The sequence below is a fragment of the Mustela putorius genome, unplaced genomic scaffold, assembly GCF_011764305.1.
Source record: "Mustela putorius furo isolate JIRA1106 unplaced genomic scaffold, ASM1176430v1.1 tig00000145_pilon_pilon_pilon, whole genome shotgun sequence".
NCBI classification, from domain to species: domain Eukaryota; kingdom Metazoa; phylum Chordata; class Mammalia; order Carnivora; family Mustelidae; genus Mustela; species Mustela putorius.
Genome location: NW_025421294.1, coordinates 39,165,428 through 39,191,518, shown reverse-complemented (window position 1 = coordinate 39,191,518; position 26,091 = coordinate 39,165,428). Strand labels below are relative to the sequence as shown.

The following is a 26,091-nucleotide window of genomic DNA, read 5'->3' as shown; positions in this document are numbered from 1 at the left end:
CGGCAACAGTTCCCATCCTCCCAGCAAACCTCTGTGGGTTACGTTTTTATTATCCTATTTCACAGATGAGGAAACTGAGGCCCAGAGAGGGGGAGTCACCTGCCCAAAGCCACAGAGCTAGGAGGCGGCTGAGCCGGCATCCACGGACCCCTTTGCACCGCGTGGGTGCGGGCCTCCTGTGGGTCGGCTCGGCGGGCGAGGGCAGCCAGGGCCTTACCGATGTAGGTGGAGTTGGAGTTGGGGAAAGGCTTGGCAGGCAGGATAGAGTTCTGCAGGGCCTCCTCGTCGTTGGAGGGCGGCGGCTCATAATCGGCGTCATCTTCCACGGGCGCCTCTTCCTCCTCGTTGGGGGACTCGTAGTCGTCGTTGTCATCCTCGTTCTGATCGTCCGTGGGGCTCTCATAGTCATCTTCTTCCTGCCAACACAGTGACGGGGACAGACTGGTTTGTGGAGGCCCCGTGGCACCCAGGTGCCTGCCCTCAGGGACTCTCTCTCTGCCAAGCCTCGTGACGGTCCTGGCGTGGGAGGCGGAAGCAGTCAGACGGTCACTCCCATTTCACAGATGAGGACACTGAGGTTGGGGAGTGCAAGATCTCAGGGCCCGGGAGTCATGGACTTGGAACCTCCATCAAGGCCTTTAGGCCGCGAGGCCAGTGCATGTTCCACTACACTTTTTAGGCACAAGAGAGAATAGTGGAAGAGATGAGGAGGGCACGGGAACAGAGGTGTGGGAGAGCCAGCTCTGTGTCGAGGAAACATGTTTCTTATTCCGGGCATTGCCAAGAGGGAGGCTAAACGCCTGAAGCATTTGCAATCCTGCTAGTTAATTGTTCTCTTCTTGGCGTGCCTGTGCTCAAAACCTTCTTCTCATTACAACCCAGTGAGTGTGGAAGGCCATGCTAATGGGGAAACCAGATAACCAAAGCCTGCTCATTAGAAGGCAGATTAAATTGTGTCTGAGAGGGGAGAGTCAAGGCTGTGCAATTCTTTTTGCGAAGAACGAAGTGCGGAGAAACAGCAGCTTATTATTCACGACGTCTGACACTGAGTTTAAAGCTGCTTTTTTGAGAAGAAACTCTCTTTCTAAATTTTAAACGTTGTGTTGTGTTTTGTGCGTGCTCCTTTGTAGGTCTCAGGGAAAGCGAGCCCTGGGGACTGAGCAAATGCCTTTGAGGCTGCTCGTGAAAGTGGACAGTCGTAGTAATGGTTTCCCAAGCAGAGTGGCACCATCAGCCGCAGCAGGGGACGAGCACTTGAGAACTCTTGTACCAAAGTTCAGTGGGTAATAGGGGAGCTCAGGGCAGTTCTCTAAAGTCAAGGGCAGTGTGGAAAGAAGCTGTGGGAGGTTGTATTTTGACGAGGAAAGGTGATTTCCAGTAGCCTAGAAATCCTCACAGCTTGGCTAGGTGACTTAAGAAAGACCATCCAAATTGTTCAGTTGAAAGATTCCTGTGTTCATGTTTGATTTGAGGTATATTTTTTAAAATATCAGAAGGCAAAGTAAGGTTGCGTGTCTTCCTGAACTCTGAGAAAGACTTCATAGGTGACTGAGTGACTCAGTCAGTTAAGGTTCTGACTTCAGCTCAGGTCATGAACCCAGGGTCCTGGGATCGAGTCCCACATCAGGCTCTCTGCTCAGTGGGGAGCCAGCTTCTCCCTCTCCCTTTGCCTGCTGCTCTGCCTACTTGTTCTCTCTCTCTCTCTCTCTCTCTCTCTGTCAAATAAATAAGTGAAATCTTTGGAAAAAAAAAAAAGAAGAAGAATGATAGTCTTATTAAAAAAAAAAAAAAAAGACTTCATCCTGTCTTCTGTGTTCCTATAACTTGAGAGCAGGGGATGGAACCCCTGAATCAGAGGCCTTGGGAATAGTAGTCTCCACCTCTCTCCCTAGTGGCCGCAGTGACTGCCCTTGACTGACAAAGGAATCCCTAGATTGTCTCAGCCTACATACCCAAGCCCCATTGTTCCACTTTCTATCAGCCTTTTACCCTGGAAGCCTTTCTCAATAAGAGGCTTTTCCTCTCCACTTCTCAAACAGTGCATTTCCCCAGTGATTTGACTCCTAAGTTTGCATGCATGTATTTGCTCTTAGTCATGTTCTGCTGTGTGTAAGTGTTATCCATACTATAAAAGGCTCAGAGGGTTGGGGGGCTTGTCTCCATCCCTGCCCACCTAGCGCTTTGTGCAGGGCTGAGCATGCACCAGAACCATGAGTGCTAGAAGCAGTGGCTAATGGAAAGCCGTGTCCCTGGAGACCGCGAAGGACATTAGCCTCGGGCTGGGCTCCTGCAAGAAGGGACCACCTTTGCAGTGGCAAAGATACCAAAATAAATTTTGCCAATTCCTTTGTCTTCTTAGAGAAAGTAGAGACTTGGTGAGCATTTTTGAACATAATGCTTCCTTTTGTCAGAATCCCAATAGGACAAGGCATGTTTTACCAGCTTCCTTAAGGTACTGAGGCAATTGCTTACCAGAAAGACCACTAGGCTGAGGATCGGGCCACCTGGGCCCCAGGCTGGCCTCTAACTAGCTGTGTGTCTCTGTGTAAGTCCCATTCTCCACTGGGCTCAGCTGCTTCATCTGTAAAATGAACACACTGGGCTCCTAGCCATAATCGAGTTTCTTAGCCAGAGTCCAACATAATGACCATGGAAGCAATCTTCTGGGGAGAGGATACCCAGAGTTCATCAGATTCTCAAAGTAGTCATTGTGACCCCTCCAACATAAAACCCAATTGGACTGGGCTTTCCCTGAGGTCTTTTTAGGGCTAATAGTTGATTCTGAAATCTCTTTGCTTCTGTGTCACCAGTGAGGACTTAAGTCTATGAAAAAAGCTATTTTAAGCTACTTTAGTGTATCCCATCTAGAGGAGGGAGTTTGGAAAGGTCCTGCTATGGGGGTGATAGTAGTGAATAATGAGACGATCTGAAACTCTAGCCCATGGGCCAAATCCGGCCCACCATCTGTTTTTGTAAATAAAGGTTTATTGGCACATGGCCAAGCACAATTGTTCAGCTATCATCTATGGCTACATTTGTGCTATAGGAGCAGAGGTGAGCAGATGAACTGGAGGCCGTGTGGATGGCAAAGCTGGAAATATTTACTATCTGGCTTTTACAGAACACATTTTATGACACCCAGGGGAGGGTAATACTGGCATCTTGCTAGAAGACTTTGCTCCTTTTGGCATCATGCTAGTTCCTTATTACAAAGGTGCCATGCAAAGCGCTACAAGGGTAGGAGAGCCCACGCCATACTCACAAAGGATGACCAGCCCCCATTGTCCTCTTCATGGCTTTCTGCAGAAGAAGATAACACCATTGTCAGTGCCAAAAAGAGCCCCTAGAAGGAAAGCAACACCACCCCATCTGCTGTGCCCCCACACCACTGTCCATCCCCGGCCTTCATCCGAGCTTCCTCATACCTGGGGGCTGGTTTAGTATCAGCTCTAGAATTTCCACCTGAGCAGCTCATGCTACCAGAAGGCAGTGGTGATTCCCAACATTTCACCACAGAACAGTCCCCCAAGAGGGCTTTAAAATACACAGACACAGGGGACCTATCCCTACAGTTTCGTTAAAGTTTTAAAGACCCAGATGGAGGGGCAGTGGCTTTGCTCAGGCGCTCAGTCTAAGCCTGGGTCCTCCCATGTCCCCCCCCCCCCCCAGAGTTCTTCATTTCAGATCTATAGAGGCTCCCAGCAAAGCTGGGGCCGTAAACCAGGCACCCTGCAGAGTAACACCTCTTTTGCTCGAAGCCTGGAGCCAAACCTCTCTCTGGGAAAGAAGTGCCTGACAGGCAAATGAGTAAGGTCACCTGCACAACACCCCAGGAGCCCCTGGAACTGGCAGACAGAAGAACCAAAGTACCTGTCGCCGCCAAAAGCAATCACTCCCACCCCTGACACCTTTACCTGTCTCTTCAGGAAACCGCTGGACTTGGGGTCTGCAAAGGCAAACAGCATTGTATTAATGTTGCTACTGGCTGAGGGGCCTCTCCCTCTTTCCTCCATCCTGCCCTGCACAAGGAGACCCCAGTAGCGGGGTATATCTCACCATCGAGGACTGGTGTCCTTGTTGTTTAGCAACCTGGACCAGGCTGCCCGAAAATTCTGGAAACTATCAAAGTCACATCGGTGGCATAACTGGGGGCTCATGATTGCCTGAATCTCTAAGGGAAGTTCCCCTGAACCCACAGACCTATGAATAGAATGGAGGGCAGAGAAAAGGAACTCCCTCTCTCCTCCTTGGCACCAGCTTCAAGACCCTGGGGCCAGAGGAGGGCTGCCGGTTAAAAATTGGGGTGAAACTATCCTGTGCTTCCCATTGAAGGTTCCACTTGGGTTTGAAAATTCTTTGGGTTTCCTTACAGCATTACTGGAATCTTGGCTCCCCCACTCACTTGCGTGTGAAGATGCTCCTTCTCTCTTCATTCTTGTTGATTTCTTGACTTAACTTACTGAGAATCCTACAAGGTAAAAGATAGCCAATGTGACAAAACCAGCATGTCTCCCCCAGCCCAACCTTCTCATTAGCCCTGGCGTTCCCTCGTCTGCGTAACCTTGAGCACCGGGCCAGCAAGGACCAGCCTCCACGGGGCTTCTGCTTCTCACGTTCTCCCACCTTCATCCCCTCACCAGTCCCCGCTCCTGCCCCGCAGGCCCTCTGGGCTCGCTCAGATCCTCAGTGAAGTTCAAAGACCCTCTGGGAAGGGCCAGACCTGTCAGCTCTCCCCCGGCTCCCCTTCTCTGAAATTCTGGAGCCCTACAACCCAGATATGACCACTGTGTATTTTATTGTCTTACTGCTCCTGGGGCTGACTCCTGGTTTAACATCCCTGTGGGGATGTCAGGCTTCCAGGAACCCTCAGTCCATCTCAGAAACCTAGAGGAACTAGCAGCTTGTCCCAGAGTTCGACAGGAGCTCTGCTGAGCTGTTCTTTGGTCTGTAGCTTCTTTCATTCCCCCATCCCCCGCTGCCTCCTCCTCAGTGACATGGATTTTTTTTTTTTTTAATAAAATTTGGAGGAACGTTCCCAGTTAGGGCACATCCTAAAGAGTGGGAGATTCCTTGATTCACCCATGTCCTAAGGCCAACCTTGGCCAGGACTTGGAGATACTTGGTGATACTCTCAGTTCTCGGGTGTTGTGAGCTAGCAAATGCTCAAACCCCAGAAGAGGGAGGGCCTTCACGAGAAGGACTGCCCCTCAAGCACACCCTAGCAGTAAAGGTCCAATCCCTGGGGACTCTCGGGGCTCCAGGACAGTAGACTCTAGCCCTCCTTAGTGCCCACCGATGAGACCAAGGGAACACTCAGACCAAGGGAATACGGATTCAGTACTTCCTAGAGATTTGGGGGCAGCTGGGAGGAGCCTCAAAGATGATCGAAACCAATATCATTTTATAGATGAGGCCACAGAGACTCACAGGGTGGGCTAGTGATAAAACCCCCCTCCGCCGAAGCCAGGCTCCCTCATTACCAGGGCAGCCCATTTTCAACACACCGTGGCCTTGTGTCAGTTTCCTCTCTGCTACGAGCTCCCCATGAGCTGAGGCCAGTGAGCCTGTGGCCCATCTGAGAATGAACGAAGACCTACATTCCTTCAGGAAAGTGACCATCACAAGGTAACAAGTTTGGCCTAAAACAAACTTGCTAAGTTAGCAAATGTGGTCCTGAGCATCCACTAGTCCCTGCTTCCCTCATCACTCCCCCTGGCTTCCAGCCCCCCCACTTCTCCCCGGTCCCAGGGAGTGGCTGATCGCTACTTTGAGCCCTGCTCTCTCCATAGAATAACAGGGTACATTTTATAAACACGCTGGGGACTTACGGGGATGGAACAGGAAAAAGGGGAAGGTTTAGTCCTCCCCTGTGCTGTGGCCACGGGGATTTCACAGGGCCCAGACGGGGCAGTGGCTTTAAAGCAGGAGACGGGACTTGGCATTGGCCTCCTGATTACAACACCAGAGCCCTTGTGACACACTTCTCTTGTCTCCTTTAAGCGATTACTTTGAGAAGCTGAGGCAGTACCTCTCCTCCCGCCTCGGCCATGTGGGGTGCAACAGATCCTTCAGAGCCACCGAGGGAGCCCTGCTGGTGGCCACACCTTGACTGAGTCAGGGTCAGGCCCTGGTGGCTGCAGAAGCCCCTCCCACACAGACAGGCCTTCACTCCACGGGGTGCCCTGAGGGCCTTCAAGGTACTGGGAGCTCTGCCCAGTGCTCGGGGTGCCTCCGTGAACCATGCAGAGGCCCCTGAGCTCAGGGAGCTTTCATGCGAGTGGAAAGAGACAAACAATGAACATTGCAGGAAGTGAAATTCTAGCTGAGGTTTGTGCCATATACAGGCGATGGAGGTGGGGGCCGGGCAGCGGGGCTGGAACCTGTGGGTGGGGCACGGTTGCGATGGAAAAGCAGCGCAGTGGGCCTGGGGCCTCAGCTTGGGGATGACATTTCAGCTGTGATCCCTGGGAAGGGGGTGGGGCTGCCCCTCAGAGGCTCTTCCAAAAGACCTCAGTGGGCTCTGACCAGCTCACAAAGCTGCTTTGATCCTGGGAAGACCTCCTCCGCTTTGTGGTGGCCTTCTCACCAGTATCTTTAGCAGCCATGCTGGAGGCTTCTGGGGCTTGAACTGGCTAAGGAAGGAAATGTCAAACCGCAGGCCCTATAGAGGAGGAGCAGAGAGGTGACAGAATGCTGAGTGGGGGGGGAGGCTGAGGCCGTTGTGGGGCAAAACAGGGGCTGCTGGCACCCTCCTGTTGGGGTAGGCCGCAGAGAAAGCCTGCCAGGCCGGCTAGGAGCGCTGCAGGTGGATGGGGCAGGGGGGTGGAAGCAAACCTTCAGAGCCGGCCCCCACTCTCACACCCACAGAGAGAACCAAGTGACAGTGAGTGGCCGGAGGTGACTCATTCCTCCTCCTCCCCACAAACCTCAGGCCTCACTTAATACCAGCCCTGGGCAGCAGGTAGACATAACTGTGCTTTGCCTTGTTTTAGGGATAAATGGGCCCCAAGCTGGGGCTGAAGCCTCCGACAGGAAGGGGAGCCATGCAGCAAGGTGGGTCCCATGCAGTCCTAGCCGTAATGTGCTGTGGGACGTGTCTCCAACTGCTCAGTCCCAGGCCCTTCCTGGTGCTGCTGGAAGACGCAGTGTGGGTCCTTGTCCAGAGTCTGGCTGTGACATCCTGCCCCCTAAGCCCGCCTACTGTATGACCTCCAGCAAGGCATCGGCCCTCCCTAGGCCCCAGTTCCTCACCAGCAAGGTAAGAGCGTTGGCCTTGGTGAGGGAATCCAGGACCAGCCTGACCGCTGAATGACACAGACTACCAGGCTCGTGGTAGACTTTACCCATCAGAACCTATGGGGGTGAGAGGCCTGGGGGCAGTAACACCAACCAGCTTTCTGGTGATTCTGATAGTCTGAAAAGGTGGTGAAATCAATTGTGTTGTTCTTAGTATCCCTGGACTTTTAAAAAAATTTTTTTTTAATTTTACGGAGGAGAAAGGAAGGAGATAAGGAGGAGGAGGTGGGGAGGAGGGGGAGGAGATGGGGGGAGGGGGAGGAGGGGGAGGAGATGGGGGGAGGGGGAGGAGATGGGGGGAGATGGGGGAGGGGGGAGGGGGAGGGGAGGGGGAGGAGATGGGGGAGGGGGAGGAGGAGATGGGGGGAGGGGGAGGGAGGTGGGGAGGAGGGGGAGGAGGTGGGGGGAGGGGGAGGAGATGGGGGGAGGGGGAGGAGGTGGGGGGGAGGGGGAGGAGGTGGGGAGGAGGGGGAGGAGATGGGGGAGGGGGAGGAGATGGGGAAGGGGGAGGAGATGGGGAAGGAGGTGGGGGAGCAGGAGGGGGGGCAAATGGGGGAGGCGGAGATGGCCTCCGTTCCAGCGGTTCCCTGTGCTGCATTTACCAAGGGCAAGTGGAGGTCCTCCCTGCATTTCGAAATCAACTTGGCTGGTCACAGAGAAGCAAGAAGGAAAGGATAAAAAGAAAGGCAGGCAGAAAGGAGGGCAGGGAGGGAGGAGGGAGAAGGCCAGGGCAGAAGGAAACAGAAGAGGAGAGGAAGTCCCAGAGCCCACAGAGCACAGGAAGAGTAAGTCACCCCAGAAGCTGTATCTCTGCTGCCTGCATTGTCACCTGGGTTCCTGTCATGTTCCCAGGCTTACGGTGTATACGCATGTCTCCCTGTAGCTCTCATGGTAAGAGCTTTGGGGAACTTCCTTCTCCCGCTCTTTCAAGCGCTCCTGCACTGGGGGCACGCCGCTCTGTCCCAGGACAACAGGCTCCCAGGCCCAGAAGGGGCAAAGTCTGTTTGCTCAGCCCTGTGCCTCTCCACCTGCCTCACTGCCTGCCTGTTCCGTCCCCATCCCAGCCGCTCCCTGGGCACCCAGCACACATCCTCACTCTGGCTCTGGCTCTTGCTCTGCATTTCTTCCTTTATTTTATTTATCTTATTTATTTATTTTTTTTAGATGTTATTGAAATTCAAGCTAGTCCACATTTACTGCATTACTAGTGTCAGGGGTAGAACTCAGTGATTCATCGGTTGCATGTAACACCCAGACGTGCCCTCCTTCATGTCGTTGACCCCGTAACCCCATGCCCCTCACCCCTTCCCCTCCAGTGGCCCTCACTTTGTTCCCTAGAGTTAAGAGTCTCTTATGGCTTCTCTCCCTCTCTCTTTTCACCTTATTTTATTTTTCCTTCCCTTCCCTTAGGGTTCACCTCTTTTGTTTCTTAAATTCCGCCTGTGAGTGAAAGTACATGGTCATTGTCCTTCTCTGACCGACTCATTCCACTTAGCGTAATACCCTCCAGTGCCATCCATGTTGCTGCGAATGGATTTCATCCTTCTTTAAAGGAACACAGGATTCCGCCCCTGAGGGTTAGCCTCCTTGAACCAAGAGCCAGACCCCCAGAAGTTCTGTCCTTGTCAGCCGAGGAGGCAGGTGTGGGTCCTGGAAATCACGGATGTGCCTTTCACTGTCATCTCAGGCCTCAGGGGAGAACCACGTGTGGGAGGGCCTAGCGGTTCCCCGCTTCTCAGCCTTGGACCCCCTATGGTTTTACATGTAGTATTCTCCTTGTGCCCCACAATTATTTTGTGGTACGCAGATGACTCTCGTGTTTACCACCAGGGAAGCGAGGCACTAAGAGAGGGATCTGCCAAGGGCCACGTGAGCAGGTGTAACGTGGGGCTGAGCGAGGAGGTCAGGTTTTCCGGACTTGCTCTGGGAGAGGAGTGACCATCAGTTGAGAGGAGGCCGTTCTCTTGTGGGGAAGACTGCCTACCAGGACAGGGATTAGCCCGTGACTGCAAGAGGAGAGGAGCATGTGGGAGACAGACCTGTCACTGTAGCCTCCTCTGTGGGGAGGCTGGGTCACATTCTTTAAGGGGCCCAGGAACAGCCTACTTACCTCTGGGTCCCTGCCTCAGTCCTCGCTCCCTCCTTCCTGAGAAACTGCTGTTTCTCAGGTAGGCTGCCTCTGCCAGTAGGAGGCCTGCAGCTTCGGCAGGAGGACGGACAGAGAACCAGATATTCCTGCATCCCCTCTCTGATGGGATCTTCACTTTTCCTAGCCCAATGCCACCATCAGGGATGGGTACAGTGGGAACTCAGGCTATAGACCCCTCCGACATCTATCTGTCGTCTACACCACTACCCCACACCCCCTTCTCCTTATTTTTTTTTTAAGTTACATGATGGATTTAAATATAAAACTTATCACATTTTTAAAAAAAAAATAAACTCCAAATAGGCATCAGCAGACTTGGACGTGTATTCTACTGATTGAGCCAAATAAGACTCAGCTGTACCCGTGTGCTTTAAGCCAGTCCCATAAAGGAGGCTCTGTTGTTTTATTTAAAAACACTTCTTCAGGGGTGCTTGAGTGATCAGTGGGTTAAAGCCTATGCCTTCGGCTCAGGTCATGATCCCAGGGTCCTAGGATCAAGCCCCGCATTGGGCCCTCTGCTCAGCAGGGAGCCTGCTTCCTCCTTTCTCTGCCTACATGTGACCTCTGTCTGTCAGATTAATAAAAATTAAAAAAAAATAATAAAAACTCTCCTCCATTACAGTATTTGGGGTGTTTCTGGGAGGAACTGTCCGAGAGAGTAACCATATCTGCAGACAAAGCCTTCCTCACCAGTATCTGCCTACTTACAAATCTATTTAATAGAGATTTTTTTTTTTAAAGCATGTGGGAAGAAAATCCCAATATTCAGAGAAGTATAATCTTGTTTTGGTCTGCTGTACATAAACACAATTTCTTTCCCATAGCCCTTTAGGGTAATGATTATGACCAATGAACCTATGTACAAGGGAAGAAAACAAATCAGTATTGAATCTCTATTTGCACCAAGGACAGCACCTCCTTTAAAATCCAACATTCCCCCAGAGTCAGTTCTCTTCCCTTCTACGGATGAGGACATAGGCTCCAAGGGTTGATGGGTTCCACGTCCCAAGGTCCCATGGTTGGTGGGAGGCAGGGCCTTCTTTAGAAGTTGGTTCTCTCTTGCTCCAAAACCCATGCCTTTCTGGTCCTCAATGCTCCCCCTTCAGAATAACATGACTAGGAAAAACTGAGAACTGAGAACATTGGGATTTTGCATAAAATAACAGGAACCGCTAACACTTGTTTGGTGCTTACTATTATTTCCCCATTATTTCCTCTCACCTTCTGGCTGACTCTCTGAGGTAGGTTCTGCTGTTATCCCCATTTTACTGAAGAGGAAGCTGAGGCTCAAGGAACCCAGATAACTTGCTCGCAGACTCACAGCTAGTGAGTGGAAGCCCTGGGTCTCAAGCACTCTGACCTCGCAGCCTGCCCTTCCCCTCACTAAGCTCTCCTGTCTGCCTGTTCAACCTAAAACTATAACCTTCAGAAGAGTGAGCCTCCCCTCTTGCATTCCTTTGTTTTACAGACTGGGAAACTGAGAGTGGACGAGGAACTCATCCCTGGAGCAGAGCCCTTGTACGCAGAGCTGGGATTGGCGCTTGTTATCCACATCCACCAAGCTCGGCGACTCTTCGAGAGTCAGGGCAGCCCGGACCTTCCCTCGATGCCTTCCCCGCTACTCCCTGTTCCCCTTCATGCTCCGTGGGCAGCTTCCTAGCTGTCTGGGGCACACAGGCACACATTGGAGGGACTTTTTGTTTCCATTTTCAAGTGGCTAAAGAAATGCCCCATCCTTCCTGCACCCCAGTACAAGTGTTTACAATCCTCCTTCCACAATAACTAGCAACCACGTCTCACACGCCCCCTCCTCCAGACACTCCAGCATAGCTCCAGACACCAAGCGAGCTCAGCCTTAAGGTAAAAAAGGATCTTCTAAGCTGAAAGGGCCTTCCTTATCTTTCTCCTTCCACTGCTCTGATTCAATCCCCTCTGCCCTGAATGTTCAGGGCCACTGTCCTTGCCGAGGCTCCTACCCCATGAGTGGGTTCATGCCCCTCACCCCCTCGCTGGCTTCCCTGCCTGAGGCTGGGCCCTCCCCTGACATCTTTTACACTGCCCGGAGAAAGCCAAGACACCAGCTTTATCTCCCTGCTGTCCCTGTGGCCCTCACCTCCCCAAGCCTCTTAGATTCCTCAGGACAGCTCACGGGACCCTTCTCATGTGTGACCAGTTACTGGCTCTTTGCTTGATGTGTGCCCCAGCTTCCCTGACCTGCCATGACCACTGGCTGTTCCATTCAACTCCCTGGTGCCCATGCCTTTGCATTGCCCATTCCTAGAATGTCTACCTCTTTTTTTTTTTTTTTTTTTAAATCTGACCCTTCCTGGTGTATGTCAGCATCCAACTTATCTTCCCTGCCTCCCCAAAGTCTTCCCTGAATGTCACAGGGAACGTGACTCATGCCTTCCTATGTCTGCACGGAACAGGTACCTGCATGTACCACAACACAGTCATAATCATGGTAGGAGTGCTTTGTATATCTGACCCTCCCACTAGAATGTGAGCGTCCTGAGTGGGGATTCTGTCCTTTATATCTGTAGACTGAATAATTAACAAAGGCCTCACACATTTTCTCTGCATCTGGGAGCAGTCCATTAAATGAAGAAAGTATTAGTATTGTATGGGGGTCAGGAGATGCAAACCCAAGTGCACCCAAGACTAGGCACATATATATTACATAGATATATTTTGTTACATGCTTATGGTGTATATTAATAATACATTGCACAAAATCAATATTTCTGGGGATTTTTGGTAAGTTCGAAGATTAGGCATCATTGGGTCCAAATGGACTGGAGCCAACTACTTGCAGCTCTCTCAGGATGGAAAATATTATCTGATTTGCCGCAGTCTCCACCACTCCCTAGTTTTTCACCAACAGTGAGGCTTTGTGTTGATGACCTCTTTCCTCATTATTATTTTTCTTGTCCTATTATTTTTCTTATAGTGGGGAAATATTTCTTCATACCCATAGTCTATCCAAAGGTGGAAATAGGAAAAAGAAGTTGAGAGGACTTTGTATTTTTCAACCTGGCCCATTTTATACACTTGTATCACCCACCTGTCTCCAGTAAGCATTTGATCATGTGAGACCTTTACTAGAGGGATGAAAACACAGGGCACGAGGTGCACAAGGCATCTCACTTCAGCACCCAAGTGGGACCTCAGTAATGCATCACGCCCCCCCCCCCGCCCCTTGCTTGGGATTTTTCTGAGGACGGTGCCCCTGGAAGCCATTCAAGCAATGAGTATTGACAGCCAGAATGATGTCTACGGCCATTCTCCATCTAGTCCAGCTCTGTCATTTTCCTAAGCTGGAAACTGAGGTCCAGAAAGCTTGAGCAATCACTGATTTGTTGTGACGCTGTCATGAAGCTGATCTGGTGACTCTGGTGCCCAAGCCACCCCACTGGGAGAGAGGAAATGAAAACACAGTCCCCAGTCGGGCTTGTCTTTGGCAAGAGCAGGCAACGCACCAGCTGGGCTGAATCTGTTGCTGCTTTTTCTCAACCTGTCATGAACTTCTCTTTCCCGCACACTGCCCTTGCCTCTCCCCTTCCTGCTCACTCTCCCAGTTCAAACCAACAGTCGTAGATTAACTATCTCGGCACTCCCTGGAGACTTCCCGTTCCAGCCTCATTCCCCAACACACGAGGAATTCGAGGAATTCGGGGGGAGTACTTACGGCACCCGGAGCTTAGGGAACTTCTGGATGTCATTTTCTGTCAGATTCTGAAACAAAGACAGGGGGGCAGGTTACAACCCACACGGGAAGGGCCCTGGGCTGGGTGAGTGGGGTGTGAAAAGGAGTAGTGGGGACTGCAGCAAACCCAAGAGTCCCCCTCCCCCCACCTACCTAAAGTGGCAGCTTCCAGACGTTGCATAAAATATCTGTGGGCCTGGTGTGGCCAGATCTACTTTTTCAAAGGGAATCCCCAAATCTGGATTTTAGGTAGAATTTCCCGAGTTCAAAGTATCGACCGATAATTTTAAGTTGAGCAAACGAATATGATGAGTGTTAAATTGTGGAACCAAACAACCTGCTTTGTAAACTGAATTTGGTCACTCTGTGACCTCTCCCCTAGGCTCTTACCCCTCAGTTTCCATATAGAGAAGCCTGAAGAAGAGGTCTGGGCCCTTATACCAACACACCCCAAAATCTCTCCCATCAGGGTTATTAGTAGCATTCTCTAGATTTGGGGATGCAATAAAGAGGTTTTCCTGAGGGAAAAGAGAAGGGAAAGGAGGAAGGAACTCATATTTGTGAAGAACTGACGCTTGGGCTCTGCCTTACTCGCACTCTGATTACCCTCACATCAAACCTGTGATTTAGGAACCATGAGTGTTCCCATTTTACAGGCGAAAAAGCTGAGGCTCTAGGATATTAAGGGAATTTCAGCTTGTAGGTGATGGAGCTGGTGGCAGAGCCCTGCTCTGTGGCGTCCGTGGTCAATTTTCTTCCTCCAGACTTTCCTCTTCCCACGTCTGATCCCTTTGAGGGACATGGTGACCGTGCTAGAGGGGAAGAGGGTGGGAAGGATATGACAAGACGGTGCCCCAGAGCAGGAGGGGAAGGGCACCAATAGCAGAAACATGAGCACACTTTCCATGGAGCTAATGTTGAGCCACAGAAAGGGATCCACTGATGTTCTATCCGAGGCTGGAAAATGGGTGGTTGGGCTGTTAGCTCTGTAGTCAGACAGGTTAGGTTGGGATCTTGGTCCATCCACTGAATAGCAGTCTGATTTGGGGAATACACTTAAGCTCTCTGAGCCTCAGTTTCCTCTTCTATAAAATAGGAGTCATACTACTACTAAGGACCACCTTTCAGGGGTTATGAGCCCTGAATGAGGTCATGTGTGTCATGAGCTTGGGTCTATGCTTGACACACCCTCCTCTGGGAATAATATACCTTATGTGAATAATCTGTGTGCAAATAAATAACAAATGGGGCGCCTGGGTGGCTCAGTGGGTTAAGACTCTGCCTTCAGCCCAGGTCATGATCTCAGGGTCCTGGGATCGAGTCCCACATCGAGCTCTCTGCTCAGCGGGGAGCCTGCTTCCCTCTCTCTCTCTGCCTGCCTCTCTGCCTACTTGGGATCTGTCTCTCTGTCAAATAAATAAATAAGATCTTTTTTTTTTTTAAAAGAAAGAAAATAAACAGTAAATAATAATAAACGGGGGTCTGGCTAGCTCTCAGACGTTAGTTTTTTCTCTGCTCCTCTCCTGGGCTGGGAGCCGCCTGGCAGGTTGTTGGCTGCCTATGGGAAAGAGCTGGGCGTGCTCCCTTCCAGCCCAGTGGTGCAGGAGCTGGGGCATTTTAGTGAGGAGTCCATTGGGCTCAGGGACTCCCCCTCTTGGGTGCAGTGTCTGACCCAGGCCCCTGGCAACAGGGTTGGGACTGGAGTCTGCCCAGAATCCTGAGACAATCAGACTTTTGGTCAAGCTTCTTAACTTCTCTCTTTTTTCATTTTAATTTTTTAAAAGATTTATTTATTTTAGGAGGGCAGGGGCAGAGGGAGAGGGAGAAGCAGACTCCCTGCTGAGTGAGGAACCTGGCATGGAGATGGATCCCAGGACCCCGAGATCATGACTGAAGTCAACGTCAGACACTTAATGGACTGAGCCACCCAGGCCCTCAGCAGAGACAGTTTTAAGTAGACTCCACGCTGAGTGCAGAGCCTGACATGGGGCTCAAGACCCTGATACCATGACCTGAGTCGAAACCAAGAGTCAGACCATGCCACCCAGGTGCCCCTCTCTTTTATTCTTTTTAACATCCTTAAGCAACACCTTCTCCTTCCTCCAGCACCAGCCCCTCTCAGGGACGTGCCAAGACTCACATTCAGAGTGGCTTGGAGAGTGCAGGCTTCCTGGGGGCTGCCAAAGGGCTGTGGCCGCAGACAGGTGGGGGGGACCTGGCCCTTGCCTTCTGTTTGGCAGACATAGGCTGAGGGAATCCGAGCAAGATTGTGAAGGAGAAGGTGGACTTGAGTGTGGCTGGAGACACGGAGGAACAGGAAGTTAGGGAGGAGACAGGCCTTTAGAACAGGGCAGGGATGGGGAGGAAAGAGGAGAGATGTTTAAAAGGATTTGTAGGGAGTTGTGCTGTGTGATATAACCCCTCCCCTACCTCCTTCTAAAACCTGCGGCCACTCTGGGTTGCCTGTGTGATCGCTGGTGCCTTTGCAGGAGGGCGACTAGGAGCTGAGTATGTCCTTTAGCGGGGCCCTGGCTGGGGAGGAGACTGCGGGTGCTGCTGTGTGCCCGCCCACTGTCCACTCTCTCGTGCTCCCTTGCTGCCTGGACCTGGATTTCATTCAGAGCAGTAAACATGCCATGTCCAAAATACTGAGCACCCTACACCTCCCTGCTACAGTAGAGGTCATGGGACTCAGGTGCGGCCGGTGAGATATAACCTAAGGTCTACGGGATGGAACGTCTGGAAAGGTTACTGCTTTCCTGAAAAGGAGGGGAAGCATTCCCCACACATTTTTGTGCCTTTTACTAGGCCCTGCCCTGCTTCCTCCTGCCTGGAATGTGGATGAGAGGTCCTGACATGTCACAGCCAACCTGCAGCCCCTTGGGCAGAAGCCACAAGTGTCTTCCATAGACTAGTTGGGAGGCGTGGCGGGGCCGGATTCCCAGTGACTGTGTTCAGCCGCTCACCAGCCCCTAGAGTCTGCTCTAGATTGCTTATCGCTTGAGAAAGATAAACCCCTGTTTGGTTAAGCCACTGTGGTCAGGTTTCTGTTAAAGGCAGCCACATGCCTTCCTAACTGACACAGTTCCAAACACTTTTCTTCCTTTCTTTCAACTTTCTGGAAGTACGGCACCCCCTTCCCCACCAGACAAGGTTCTTCTCGCCTCACTAGGAAACCAAAACAGCAGCAACACCAATGCGAGCGACCTACCAGCCCCAGCAATGAAGAGAAACAGAGAATGCGGACTTCCTCTGCTGTCTTCAGGAGCAGAATGGTCCCGGATATTACAACACCCGGAGTGATGGATGAGAGATTAGAGCTCCCCTCAGAGCTCACGCTGTACCCAGAGCACCTGGGGTGGAGTGGGGTTTCAGCAGAGGCTATCTTCAAATACCCCAGTTGCAGAGCTAGACACCAGGCTCTGCTCCCCGTTCTTCTGGTTCCTAATGCCTTGCTTTCCACTTGCTCCTGGTCACATGATAAGCAGAATACGCGGCAGTGTCCAGGGACTGACAGGTCCTGGATACGGGACCATATGAGCAGCTGCTCTGAGAGCATCTCTTAGCCATGGAAACAGCCCTGTCCTAGCAGGCCTAAGTTTCACACAGGGAGTGATGTGGGGACTGGAAGGGACTGTCACCTACTGTGACCTGGTCCAATGTGCTTCTGCTCAGGAGGAAAAGACAGAAGCTCAGAGAAGGCAAGTGCTTGCTTAAGGTGACCCCAGAGCATCAGGTGACCCCAAGCAGGACCACCCACAAAGAGGTCTTACTCCCGGTCCACTCAGCACTGATGAGTCTCGGATCTCAGTTTCCAATGGTAAAGGCACCAGAAGGAAATATTTACATTTAGTACTAAGGTGCCAAGATCAACAACAAAACTCCAGGTTTTCCCCAGGCTCAAGGCTCAGTATGAAGAAATAACATTGTTAAAAAACTCATGCAGTAGTAAAGTAAATTAAGTGTGTGCTTTAGCACAATAACTAGGTATGGAGCTTAAAAAATTCACATCACGCCTCCCTACACTTTTCCTCGGTTGCAAATAAGGTGGTTAGAGCCTTCCCAAAGATACCTTATTGCCATGAAACAAGCTTCTGGGAGGCAGAAACCACACCTTAGTCATTTTTATACTCCCAGGATTTGGCATGGTTCAGTATATAAAGGGAGCCCAGAAAAATGCTTGTGAAGTGAATGGATGGGTAAATTCCAGCATGATGTAGGTGAAATGGAGAATACACGTGTCTTACGTGGCACATGAAAGCAAAACTCAGACCAGTGGGGTACAGTTCAGTCTCAGCATGAAACTTAAGAGCTGCCTCGAAAGGGGAGATGAATATGTGTGGTAGTGAGCACACCATCCCTAAAAGTATTCAAGCAGTCGTTAATGGCAGAAATGCAATATAGGAAATGGATCGGAGAGCTGGGCAGAAAGCTAGAGCTTGTAATGTCTCTGGCCTCTTCTAAGGCTGAGGTCTCATGGCTATAGACCTCGCTGCTGCTAGCCATGCCTTGCAAGGAAGCACAATTTACCTTGCCCTCCTCATTCCTAATCCAAATTAGGATTTGGAGCATCTATCCATGAGACTTTTGAAGTCTTGCTCTGACTTCCTTTTGAAGGGCAAGGTTGGAGCGTCTATCCATGAGACTTTCGAAGTCTTGCTCTGACTTATTTTTGAAGGGCAAGGAAGCATGAGATGGGAAGGGGGTAGATCGGTACAGCTGGGGTTTGTCTTTCCCACAGGCAAAGGTAGCATTGCAGGCGAAATGCTCAGACCACCTCCCAACCACTTCCCACTTCTCAGAGCTGCATCTCTTTCCAATCGAGGGCTTAGTCCTTCACGTACAACCGCATCTTAGTATTATATTAAAGCTCTTTGCAACAATATAAGGGAGTAGAGAGAGTCCTAACACATGTGTGTTTAATTGGCAAAAACTATGTGAATGTGGTAGGGAGAACGAGGGATGTAATGAATGATGAGAGTGATCTCACACTTTATCCCATTCGGTGAGTATGTACTCCAGAATGAGAGATGGGAAAAAAGGATCTTCTGTTCTCCCAAATGGTCTTTCTCCCCCTTAGGTTTCTCCAAGTATGGATGGCATTTGAAAAGATCTTCAAGGGGTGTGTGTGTGCTTGTGTGTGTGAGTGTGGGTGTGAACCGTACTTGGATTCCTCCTTATACTTTGACTTTAGAATGCACCTTGGTATCGGTGAAAGACCAGGGAGGTATCCTGGATAATAGGATCCTGAGAGATGACGTCAGCAAGGGCCATACAAAACCTCAGAAGACGGCAAAGGGTTGTGTAGAGATTCTGAAGACTAGCCTTGACCCTGAGCATCCCCAAGAACAGAGTAGACAAGTTGGCTCCGCCATGATTGGTTAACATATGGAACAGCAGAAGAATCAATGAAACAAGATGGAATTGGGAGGGAGGGAGACAAACCATAAGTGACTCTTAATCTCACAAAACAAACTGAGGGTTGCTGGGGGGAGGGGGATTGGGAGAAGGGGGGTGGGGTTATGGACATTGGGGAGGGTATGTGCTTTGGTGAGTGCTGTGAAGTGTATAAACCTGGTGATTCACAGACCTGTATCCCTGGGGATAAAAATATATGTTTATAAAAATTAAAAAATAAAAAAAAAAGCATATGGAACAGCTTTGGTCTCAATGTTTCAAACTGACCAGCACTTACCAAAAACCGCTGCCCATCGATTTGATGCTTTTTCACTGCCTTCTCACAGTCCCTGTAGTTCAGCTGCAAAGAAGAGAGGAAGGTGCTGTCAGTGGCGGGCAGGTGCATGCTGTTAGTTCCCCTTACTGATCTGCCCCAGAAGCTTAGCAATTTGTGGTACTTGTGGCTAGCCAGACCCCTACCCTCCTTCCCCCCACTATCTAACAGATCCCTACCTCAGCTCTGCTTTCACTTGCCCCTTGGGACTCTCTGAAATGGAGACATTGCCTCCATCGAAGGTTTCAGGGCCAACTTCTACAAAAAGAAAGTGCCTTCAAGCCTACGAAGTCTAGCCATATGCTCCTCGGCCACACAGAGAAGAGGTGAGAAAAAGAAAATAAATAGCAATCATGGCATCACCGCCAAAAGACAACCTTGGAGAATATTCGATGAGTTTCCTATAGTACTTTATTCTGGGGGCGCCTGGGTGGCTCAGTGGGTTAAGCCGCTGCCTTCGGCTCAGGTCATGATCTCAGGGTCCTGGGATCGAGTCCCGCATCGGGCTCTCTGCTCAGCGGGGAGCCTGCTTCCTCCTCTCTCTCTCTGCCTGCCTCTCTGCCTACTTGTGATCTCTCTCTGTCAAATAAATAAATAAATAATAAAATCTTAAAGAAAAAAAAGTACTTTATTCTGAGCATATCTCTAAACGTAATGGAGGTTATCACTTAATTATTTCATTTTATTATCCTAACTTTTTCTCTTAAATTACCTTAAAATGATATAAAGGCACTGCCTCATGTTATCACAAACCTATTCTAAATATTATTTTCTTTAATTACTCCTTTATTTGCTGGTCGTTTAGGTTTTTTTTTTTTGTTTTGTTTTGTTTTTTTACCAAACTGCTATTCCAATTATGGTAATAGAAACAGCTGATAATTATTGAGTGCTTGTTATCTGGTAGGCACTCTTCTGTGTATTTTAACCAATCTTAAGTCTTTAATTCTCACTTCTTCCAGACAGGGTCAAAGGTACAGACTGTTAAATAACTTGCACGAGGTCCATGGGTAGCAGGTGACAGAGGTGACAATCGGGCCTCAGGACAAGGCTTTAATGTCTCTGCCGTGAATGTTCTTCTTTTTGTTAGTAACAGGATAACTTACAGTAAGTAGAGCAAACATACTTAAGTGTACGTGATACACCATCGAGATCAAAATATAGAAAGAACATCATGGATATCCTTCTGCACGCAGTTGTTTATTTTTTTGTTTGTTTGTTTGGGTTTTTTTTTTTCCTCTATTTAAGATAAATTAAGCTGGATTCTCAGAATAGGTTACAAGATCAACAGGAATGAACTTGGTTGCTTTCCCAAAGAGTAACATCAGTTGATAATCTTATCAGTTTTCTGTTTCACCTTGTTTTCAACAGCCTAAGAATTTGCATTTGAAAAATATCCAAATGTGATACTTTGGGCTGCAGTATTTAAGGCGAAAAGTCTGTCCTGGAGAATCTTTGATTCTTCTCACAAGGGTGAGGCTCACAGTTTGTGGCAGGCTTCTTTTGGGGGGCAAATTATGGTCTTTTTTTTTTTTTTAATGGTCAATCAATCTAAAAAGTAAAAATAATTGTTGTAATCTCTTGGCTTGAAAGGGTGGGATAAACGTTAGAAAGCTCAGGAAAAGCTGATTTTGCGGTCAGTGTGGAACATGAGCAACATCTGAGACACCATGAGCATCCCTTCTATTTCCATGCAATGGGGTAGAAGTTCTTGGAATATTCAACTGCCTTTAATTCATCATTCACTGTCATCATTGTCAGATAAGGTTCTGACTTTGCAGATTGCTGACTTGGACTCTACATAGACAGATAGCCCTGTGGACTGGGGCTTCCCCAGAAGTTTGATTCTGGTTCATTAATACCTGGGCCTGGAGGCTAGAAACTGTGTTTTTTAGCAAGCACAGAGAGGATTCTATGAGGACCCAGCTTTTGAAAGCAGTGGTCTAGAGCAGGTACATGGTGTTGTAGACGGGACAACTGAGGCCCAGAGAGAGGAAGAGATGGGCCTAAGGTCACACAGTGGTTTGGGAGCATAGCTGGGATTAGAAATGGCTCTGACCCAGGGCCTTACCACGGCATGGCCCAGGGATGCTCTCTTGCCAAGTCAAAAGAAATTGGAGGGGCTAGGGGCACCTGAATGGCTCCATCAGTTAAGTATCTGCCTTCAGCTCAGGTCATGATCCTAAGGCCCTGGGATCAAACCCCACCCACATCAGGCTCCTTGCTCAGTGGAGAGTCGGCTTCTCCCTCTGCCTCACACCCTGCTCTCTCTTTCTCTCTCTCTCTCAAATAATAAAGAAAATCTTTAAAAAAAAAAAAAAAAGAAAGAGAGAGAGAGAGAGAAAGAGGAAAGGGAGAAATAAAGAAAGAAACAAAGAAAGAAAAAAAGGAAAGAAAGAAAGAAATTGGAGGGGTTAAAGAAATCCAAAACATGACCTCTATCCTCAGGGACTTGCATTCCAGACAGAGGATGAGCTCCACATATCTAAGTAAGACACGAAGGCCTGCCAGTCTGCCTGGGCATCCCCAGCTAGGGTCCGGTGAACAGCAGGAAAAGGGACTATCCAACATAAACTGGCCCCCCGCAATCTGTTGAGTGCTGCACACACCGTATCTCCTTTCATCCTTTCAACAATACCATGCAGGTAGTTGCTCTGAGTGTCTCTCGTGTGTTGATGAGGAAGCTGAGGCTCAGAGAGGTGAAGTAAAGAAGGGAAGGTCACCCCCTGGCAGGGGGTAGAGCCAGGATTCCGAGCAAAGTGTCGGACTCTAGAGCTGCCTGGGAGGGGTCTCGGAAGGGGGACCAACCAGTTCGTGGATTCTTTGAACAGGATCCTTGATGACTAAGATCCATCCCCAAATGACTACGTGGCCAGTTCATTTGCTATGTTCTCTCTGGGGGAATTAAGTGCCCAGGATTTCAAGGAAATCCATCTGTGTCCGTGGGGGATGGGAACTTCCAGATCACAGATTCCCTTTAATCTCATCCTACCGTCGTTTTTCTTCCATCTCTTCCCTTCCTTTCTCCTTCCTTCCTTCCTTCCTTCCTTCCTTCCTTCCTTCTTTCTTCCTTTCTATGTCAGGAGAAGAAACCTGTTCCAGTGCTGCTGATGTATCCCAGGGTCTGGGTTCTCCAAGAAGGAGGCTCTCTCTTCCCCCAGCCCAGGCAGATGGCCATCGTCCTGAGTCACCCCTGACCTATCATCCGTCTCCCCGCCCTGGGGGGGACTTGCCCATGCATTCTGCTGTGGCATCGCTGTTCACAGTTCTTCTCACACTGACGATGGAGCCTGTCTGGGCCTTTCAGTCCGTTCCCAGGATCCTCTCACCCATTCTCAGCATTTTCTCTTTTCTTTAATGGACGTAACATGCAACTTTATAGCATCTTGACAAATGTCACCTTCTTGTCCTAACCCATATGGTCTACATTTAAGAAAAACACTTCAAAAGTCAGTTGTCCCAACCACCTTTGCACCCACAGTGCTGAAACCTAAGCTTATTGTGACCTTTTGGAGGAAAGAAGAACAAAAACGAGATGTACACAAAGCGGCAAATAACAGGGCCTGGGGCTGTGCCTCTTTCATGCCACACCCGCTTCTACATCCGCTCATGTCTCTCCTGTAAGTGGAGGGGGAGCAGAGAGGCACTATAAAGACCCCAGGTGTCTCTGTGTCCCAGAGAGCCCCATTCCACTCCCAGGAAAAACAGAAAGTTGACTCAAATGACCTTGAAAGTCTTGACCTTAAAATCACATCTTTATAACCATCTGGTATGTCAACTGATTTCCATCAAAGCCTCCAGGGACAGGGCTGTTAGAAGCTCAGATGTCCCTTCTGAGGGATATCCCTTGAACAGAGTTGGAGAGTCCCTGAGTCATGTGGCTTGGGATCTCCCCCAAGCAGATGTGTGGCCTGTGGTCCCCCCAGCAGATGACCAAGCACAGGGTTCCTTGAGCAGCCCCTCCAGGGCCAGTACACAGAACAGTATCACTCCTGTCTCGGGTTGGCCACAAGCCTGGCCTCTGACCCTGATGGCGAAATTCTTCCTCTTAGGTGCCTCAGTTTCCCCAGCTATCTCAACCGATCACAATCTGGAGCTCATAGTAGTTCTCTTGCATGCTTCATAAGACCTTCCAAGAGCTCCAGCAAGACTCCATTCTCCCTAAGGGCTTAAGGAGCCCTCTTTCAGGTCAGGAGCAATGACTGCCCAGACGCCAGTTCTGGCATTGTCTGTCCTAGCCTTCTCCAGCCCTCCTGCCCTGCCTTTGCTTTCTCCCACACCCAGGGCTCCATTCACCCCTTTCTAATAAGCAGCCTCGATCTCATTAGTGGTTACAGCAGTTTTGAGTCTCTGAGCATGGACTCTGAAGCCAGAAAGGTATGTCACATGTAGTCCCTGGGGCTTTGGGCCATTGTAACCTCCCTGAGCCTGCTTTGCAGCTGAGCCAAGAGGACGGCGATCTCAAAGAGTGTTAAACGGGACACTGCCTAGGGAGCACACACCAGAGGCCTGGCATTTAATGGGTGCACGTCCATCTGAGGCCCCCCCCTTCTCCCTGAAACTCATCGCCAGGTGCACTCAGCGTGTACGTTCATCTACACCTCGCTCGCTCAGCTGGTAAGGCTGCCGTGGGCTTGGATGATCCCCACTCTGTTTTGCACCTCTCATGTTCTGCCCAGACTCCTCCTCCAAGCCTCCATCCAGCCCACCGAGGGCCACCGGCCTCAACACCGACCAGAGAGTAAGGCTCACCTTCCTGAAATAGTCTGCAAGGCTGTCAGGGTCCCAGGACAGGACGTCCGAGCGAAAGGGCACATTCTTCAATGCCATAGCTGTGCTCCTGGGATAGAACTCACAGGCGGAGCGTAGGTGCTGCAGCCATGGACAGAGAACCCCGAATCCAGAGCACAGAGATGTCCTTGGCTCTTCCAATTCCCAGTTACCTTCTGGAACTCCCCGTTGGAGCACACGTCTTTTCGGCTCTAACCAGATCCCAGAAAGCAACGGCTTCCTCTGCGAACAAATATGGTCTCTTCTCAGAAAACGACTCAGCAAGTTTCCTTTACCACTTCCTCTGCTCGGCTCTAAATAAGTAAACAAGGAAGCCCAGCTCTAGGGGCTGGAGAGGTAACTAGAGCACCAGGGTGGTAATCTTGCCCTGGTCCTGGCCTCCTGGCCACCCCCACCCCACGGGAGGGGCAGAGAGGGGGACCTAGACTCCGGTGTGAGCCCAAGCGCGTTTCCATTAAAAGTCCTGGCACCCAGATAGTCATACCACCGTCCTGCTTGACTGGGTCTTTGCAGATGAAAACCAGTTTTGACAGTTGACCTCAAATATACATAAGCTCCCCCATCAGCAAACTGCGGGGGTAAGGAGCATGGCTCTGTAACGCTTTCCAACCCTCCCTCAGTCTCTCCCAAAAGGACAAGGATGACGTCACTTCAGCTTCCATGGAGTTAGGAGGCAATTCTCCAGGAGGGAGCCGGGCACCCAGGGCTGAGAAAGGGGCTGCCCCGGGCATACCCAGGTTTCACTTCTGATGGGATTGTTTCCACACTGTGCAACCCTACACAAGGACTCAAAATCGAGGAGTCTTGGTTTCCATATCCGTAAAATAGGAAAACAGGAATTGTCTCATATATACATAAACGTAAGATGCAGTTAACAGGATAAACTTTGAAAAAAAAAAATCAAAAGCACACAAAGAGCAACTGCTGTTGATGATGCCACGGGCTCTATCTGCTGTGGTTTTCCCCATAGATTCTAGGCACCATCGATTCCCCCATATCCTCTACCCGAAGAGTACACTCTCCGGAGTGGCCCTACCGCGGGACACGGGCACCTGCCGCTCTCAGACCCTCGCATTTCTCAGAGGATGCGCCCCTCATTGTCAGAGGGCAAATCCAGTGCATAAAAGCAAATACATTTGTGAAATGTCGCAGTCTCTAAACACGGGTTCTCCGCTTGAGCTAATGCTCTGGGCCCCCACATTCACGCACAGCTCTCCGTTCTGGTGCTTTAGGAAAGCATCAGGCTCTGTTGCATTTACTGAGTGACACTACCTTGGTCCCCGAGGACCTCCACTCTTGAAGCCCTTCCGAGGGCAGCTTTGGCCATGCAGAGTTCCCATCTTAGGCACAAAGGAGCCCCACTGTCCCTGCTCCAGACTCTCCAGGTCATTCTGAGCTACTAGGAGATCTGCATTTCATTCCAGGCCCAGGACCTGAGAAACAGCCCAAGGAGCGCTGGAGGCACGAGTCATCATTGATCAAGGCCACCCAGGCAAGTGCTCTGCACAGGGTCGAGGACCTAAGAGCTCTCAGGACTCACTGTGCTCGACAGGGCACAGCCCTGCTGTTCAAAAGCTCCGCCATTGCGGGGAGAGGTCATCTGGTGTTTCAAATCACCAAACAGTGGTCGATGACAGAAAGCTATTTCAAAAGAGAAGGAAGGAGAGAAATCACTTCTGCGTGGGGTAGTCAAAGAAGATGTTGTGGGGGTGCCCGGGTGGGTGAGTGGTTTGAGTGTCTGCCTGGGATTGAACCCCACATCATATCGGGCTCCCTGCTCAGCACGGAGTCTGCTTCTCCCCCTCCCTCTGCCCCGATGCCATGCTCATGCCCCTGATCGCTTGCTCACTCTCTCTCTAAAATAAATAATGAAATTTTAAGGAAAAAAAAAAAAGCTGTGGCATTAGCTGGAATTGAAGCAGGGCCTTGGAAGATGGAGCAGAGGGAGAATATTCTGGACCTGTCGAGGGCTGTGTGTGGGTGGGTACTTAGCGAGCAAAAACAAAACAAAACAAAACAAAAACGCACAGCACCTATGGAAAGGAATGTTTAATATCATTCTTAGAGATAGAAGCGTTTTTTAAAATAATGTTCAATCCCAGTCAGGAGAATAAATATCTACAGAAACATAGAGATTGAATTAAGGTATAGCTAAATATCAGGCTCCCTTGAAAGAATGCTCCAGTAAGTGTGGCCAGGATGGACAGTCCTTGGAGCCCATTTAGAAGAGAGACACAGCAGGTAAGAAATGTGGACGACAGTGATGATGGAGATAAGGCTCATCACGAGTGAAACACCTGAAGTCCTTCCTGTGTGCCAGGAAGTAGTAGGCTAGAATCTTGTTAATTATTCGTGCTATCACCTCTCCTATTTTACAGAAGGGAAAGCTGAGGCTCAGAGAGGTAAAGGTACTTGCTGCCT

General features: G+C 50.1%; 1 protein-coding gene and 1 long non-coding RNA gene across 4 annotated transcripts in view; one reads left to right on the top strand and one right to left on the bottom strand.

Annotated features, from left to right (window-relative positions):
* LCP2 (lymphocyte cytosolic protein 2) overlaps positions 1–23,942 on the bottom strand; it is a 57,890-nt gene extending 33,948 nt beyond the window's left edge. The window contains exons 1-7 of one of the 3 annotated variants that reach the window (XM_045075615.1): positions 23,632–23,942; positions 18,847–18,909; positions 13,134–13,180; positions 4,403–4,468; positions 3,915–3,946; positions 3,263–3,300; positions 218–416 (exon numbers count right to left, since the gene is read on the bottom strand). In XM_045075615.1, coding sequence (XP_044931550.1) covers positions 218–416; positions 3,263–3,300; positions 3,915–3,946; positions 4,403–4,468; positions 13,134–13,180; positions 18,847–18,909; positions 23,632–23,709 — 523 coding nt within the window. In that variant the 5' untranslated portion in view covers positions 23,710–23,942. The remainder of the gene's footprint in view (positions 1–217; positions 417–3,262; positions 3,301–3,914; positions 3,947–4,402; positions 4,469–13,133; positions 13,181–18,846; positions 18,910–23,631) is intronic. The other 2 variants (XM_045075614.1, XM_045075613.1) reach the window with 2 other exon arrangements.
* On the top strand, positions 6,772–11,912 carry LOC123390801. The gene is made up of 2 exons (XR_006605412.1): positions 6,772–7,258; positions 10,914–11,912. It is a non-coding gene; the product is annotated as an uncharacterized LOC123390801 (long non-coding RNA).
* Positions 23,943–26,091: the final 2,149 nt, after the last annotated feature.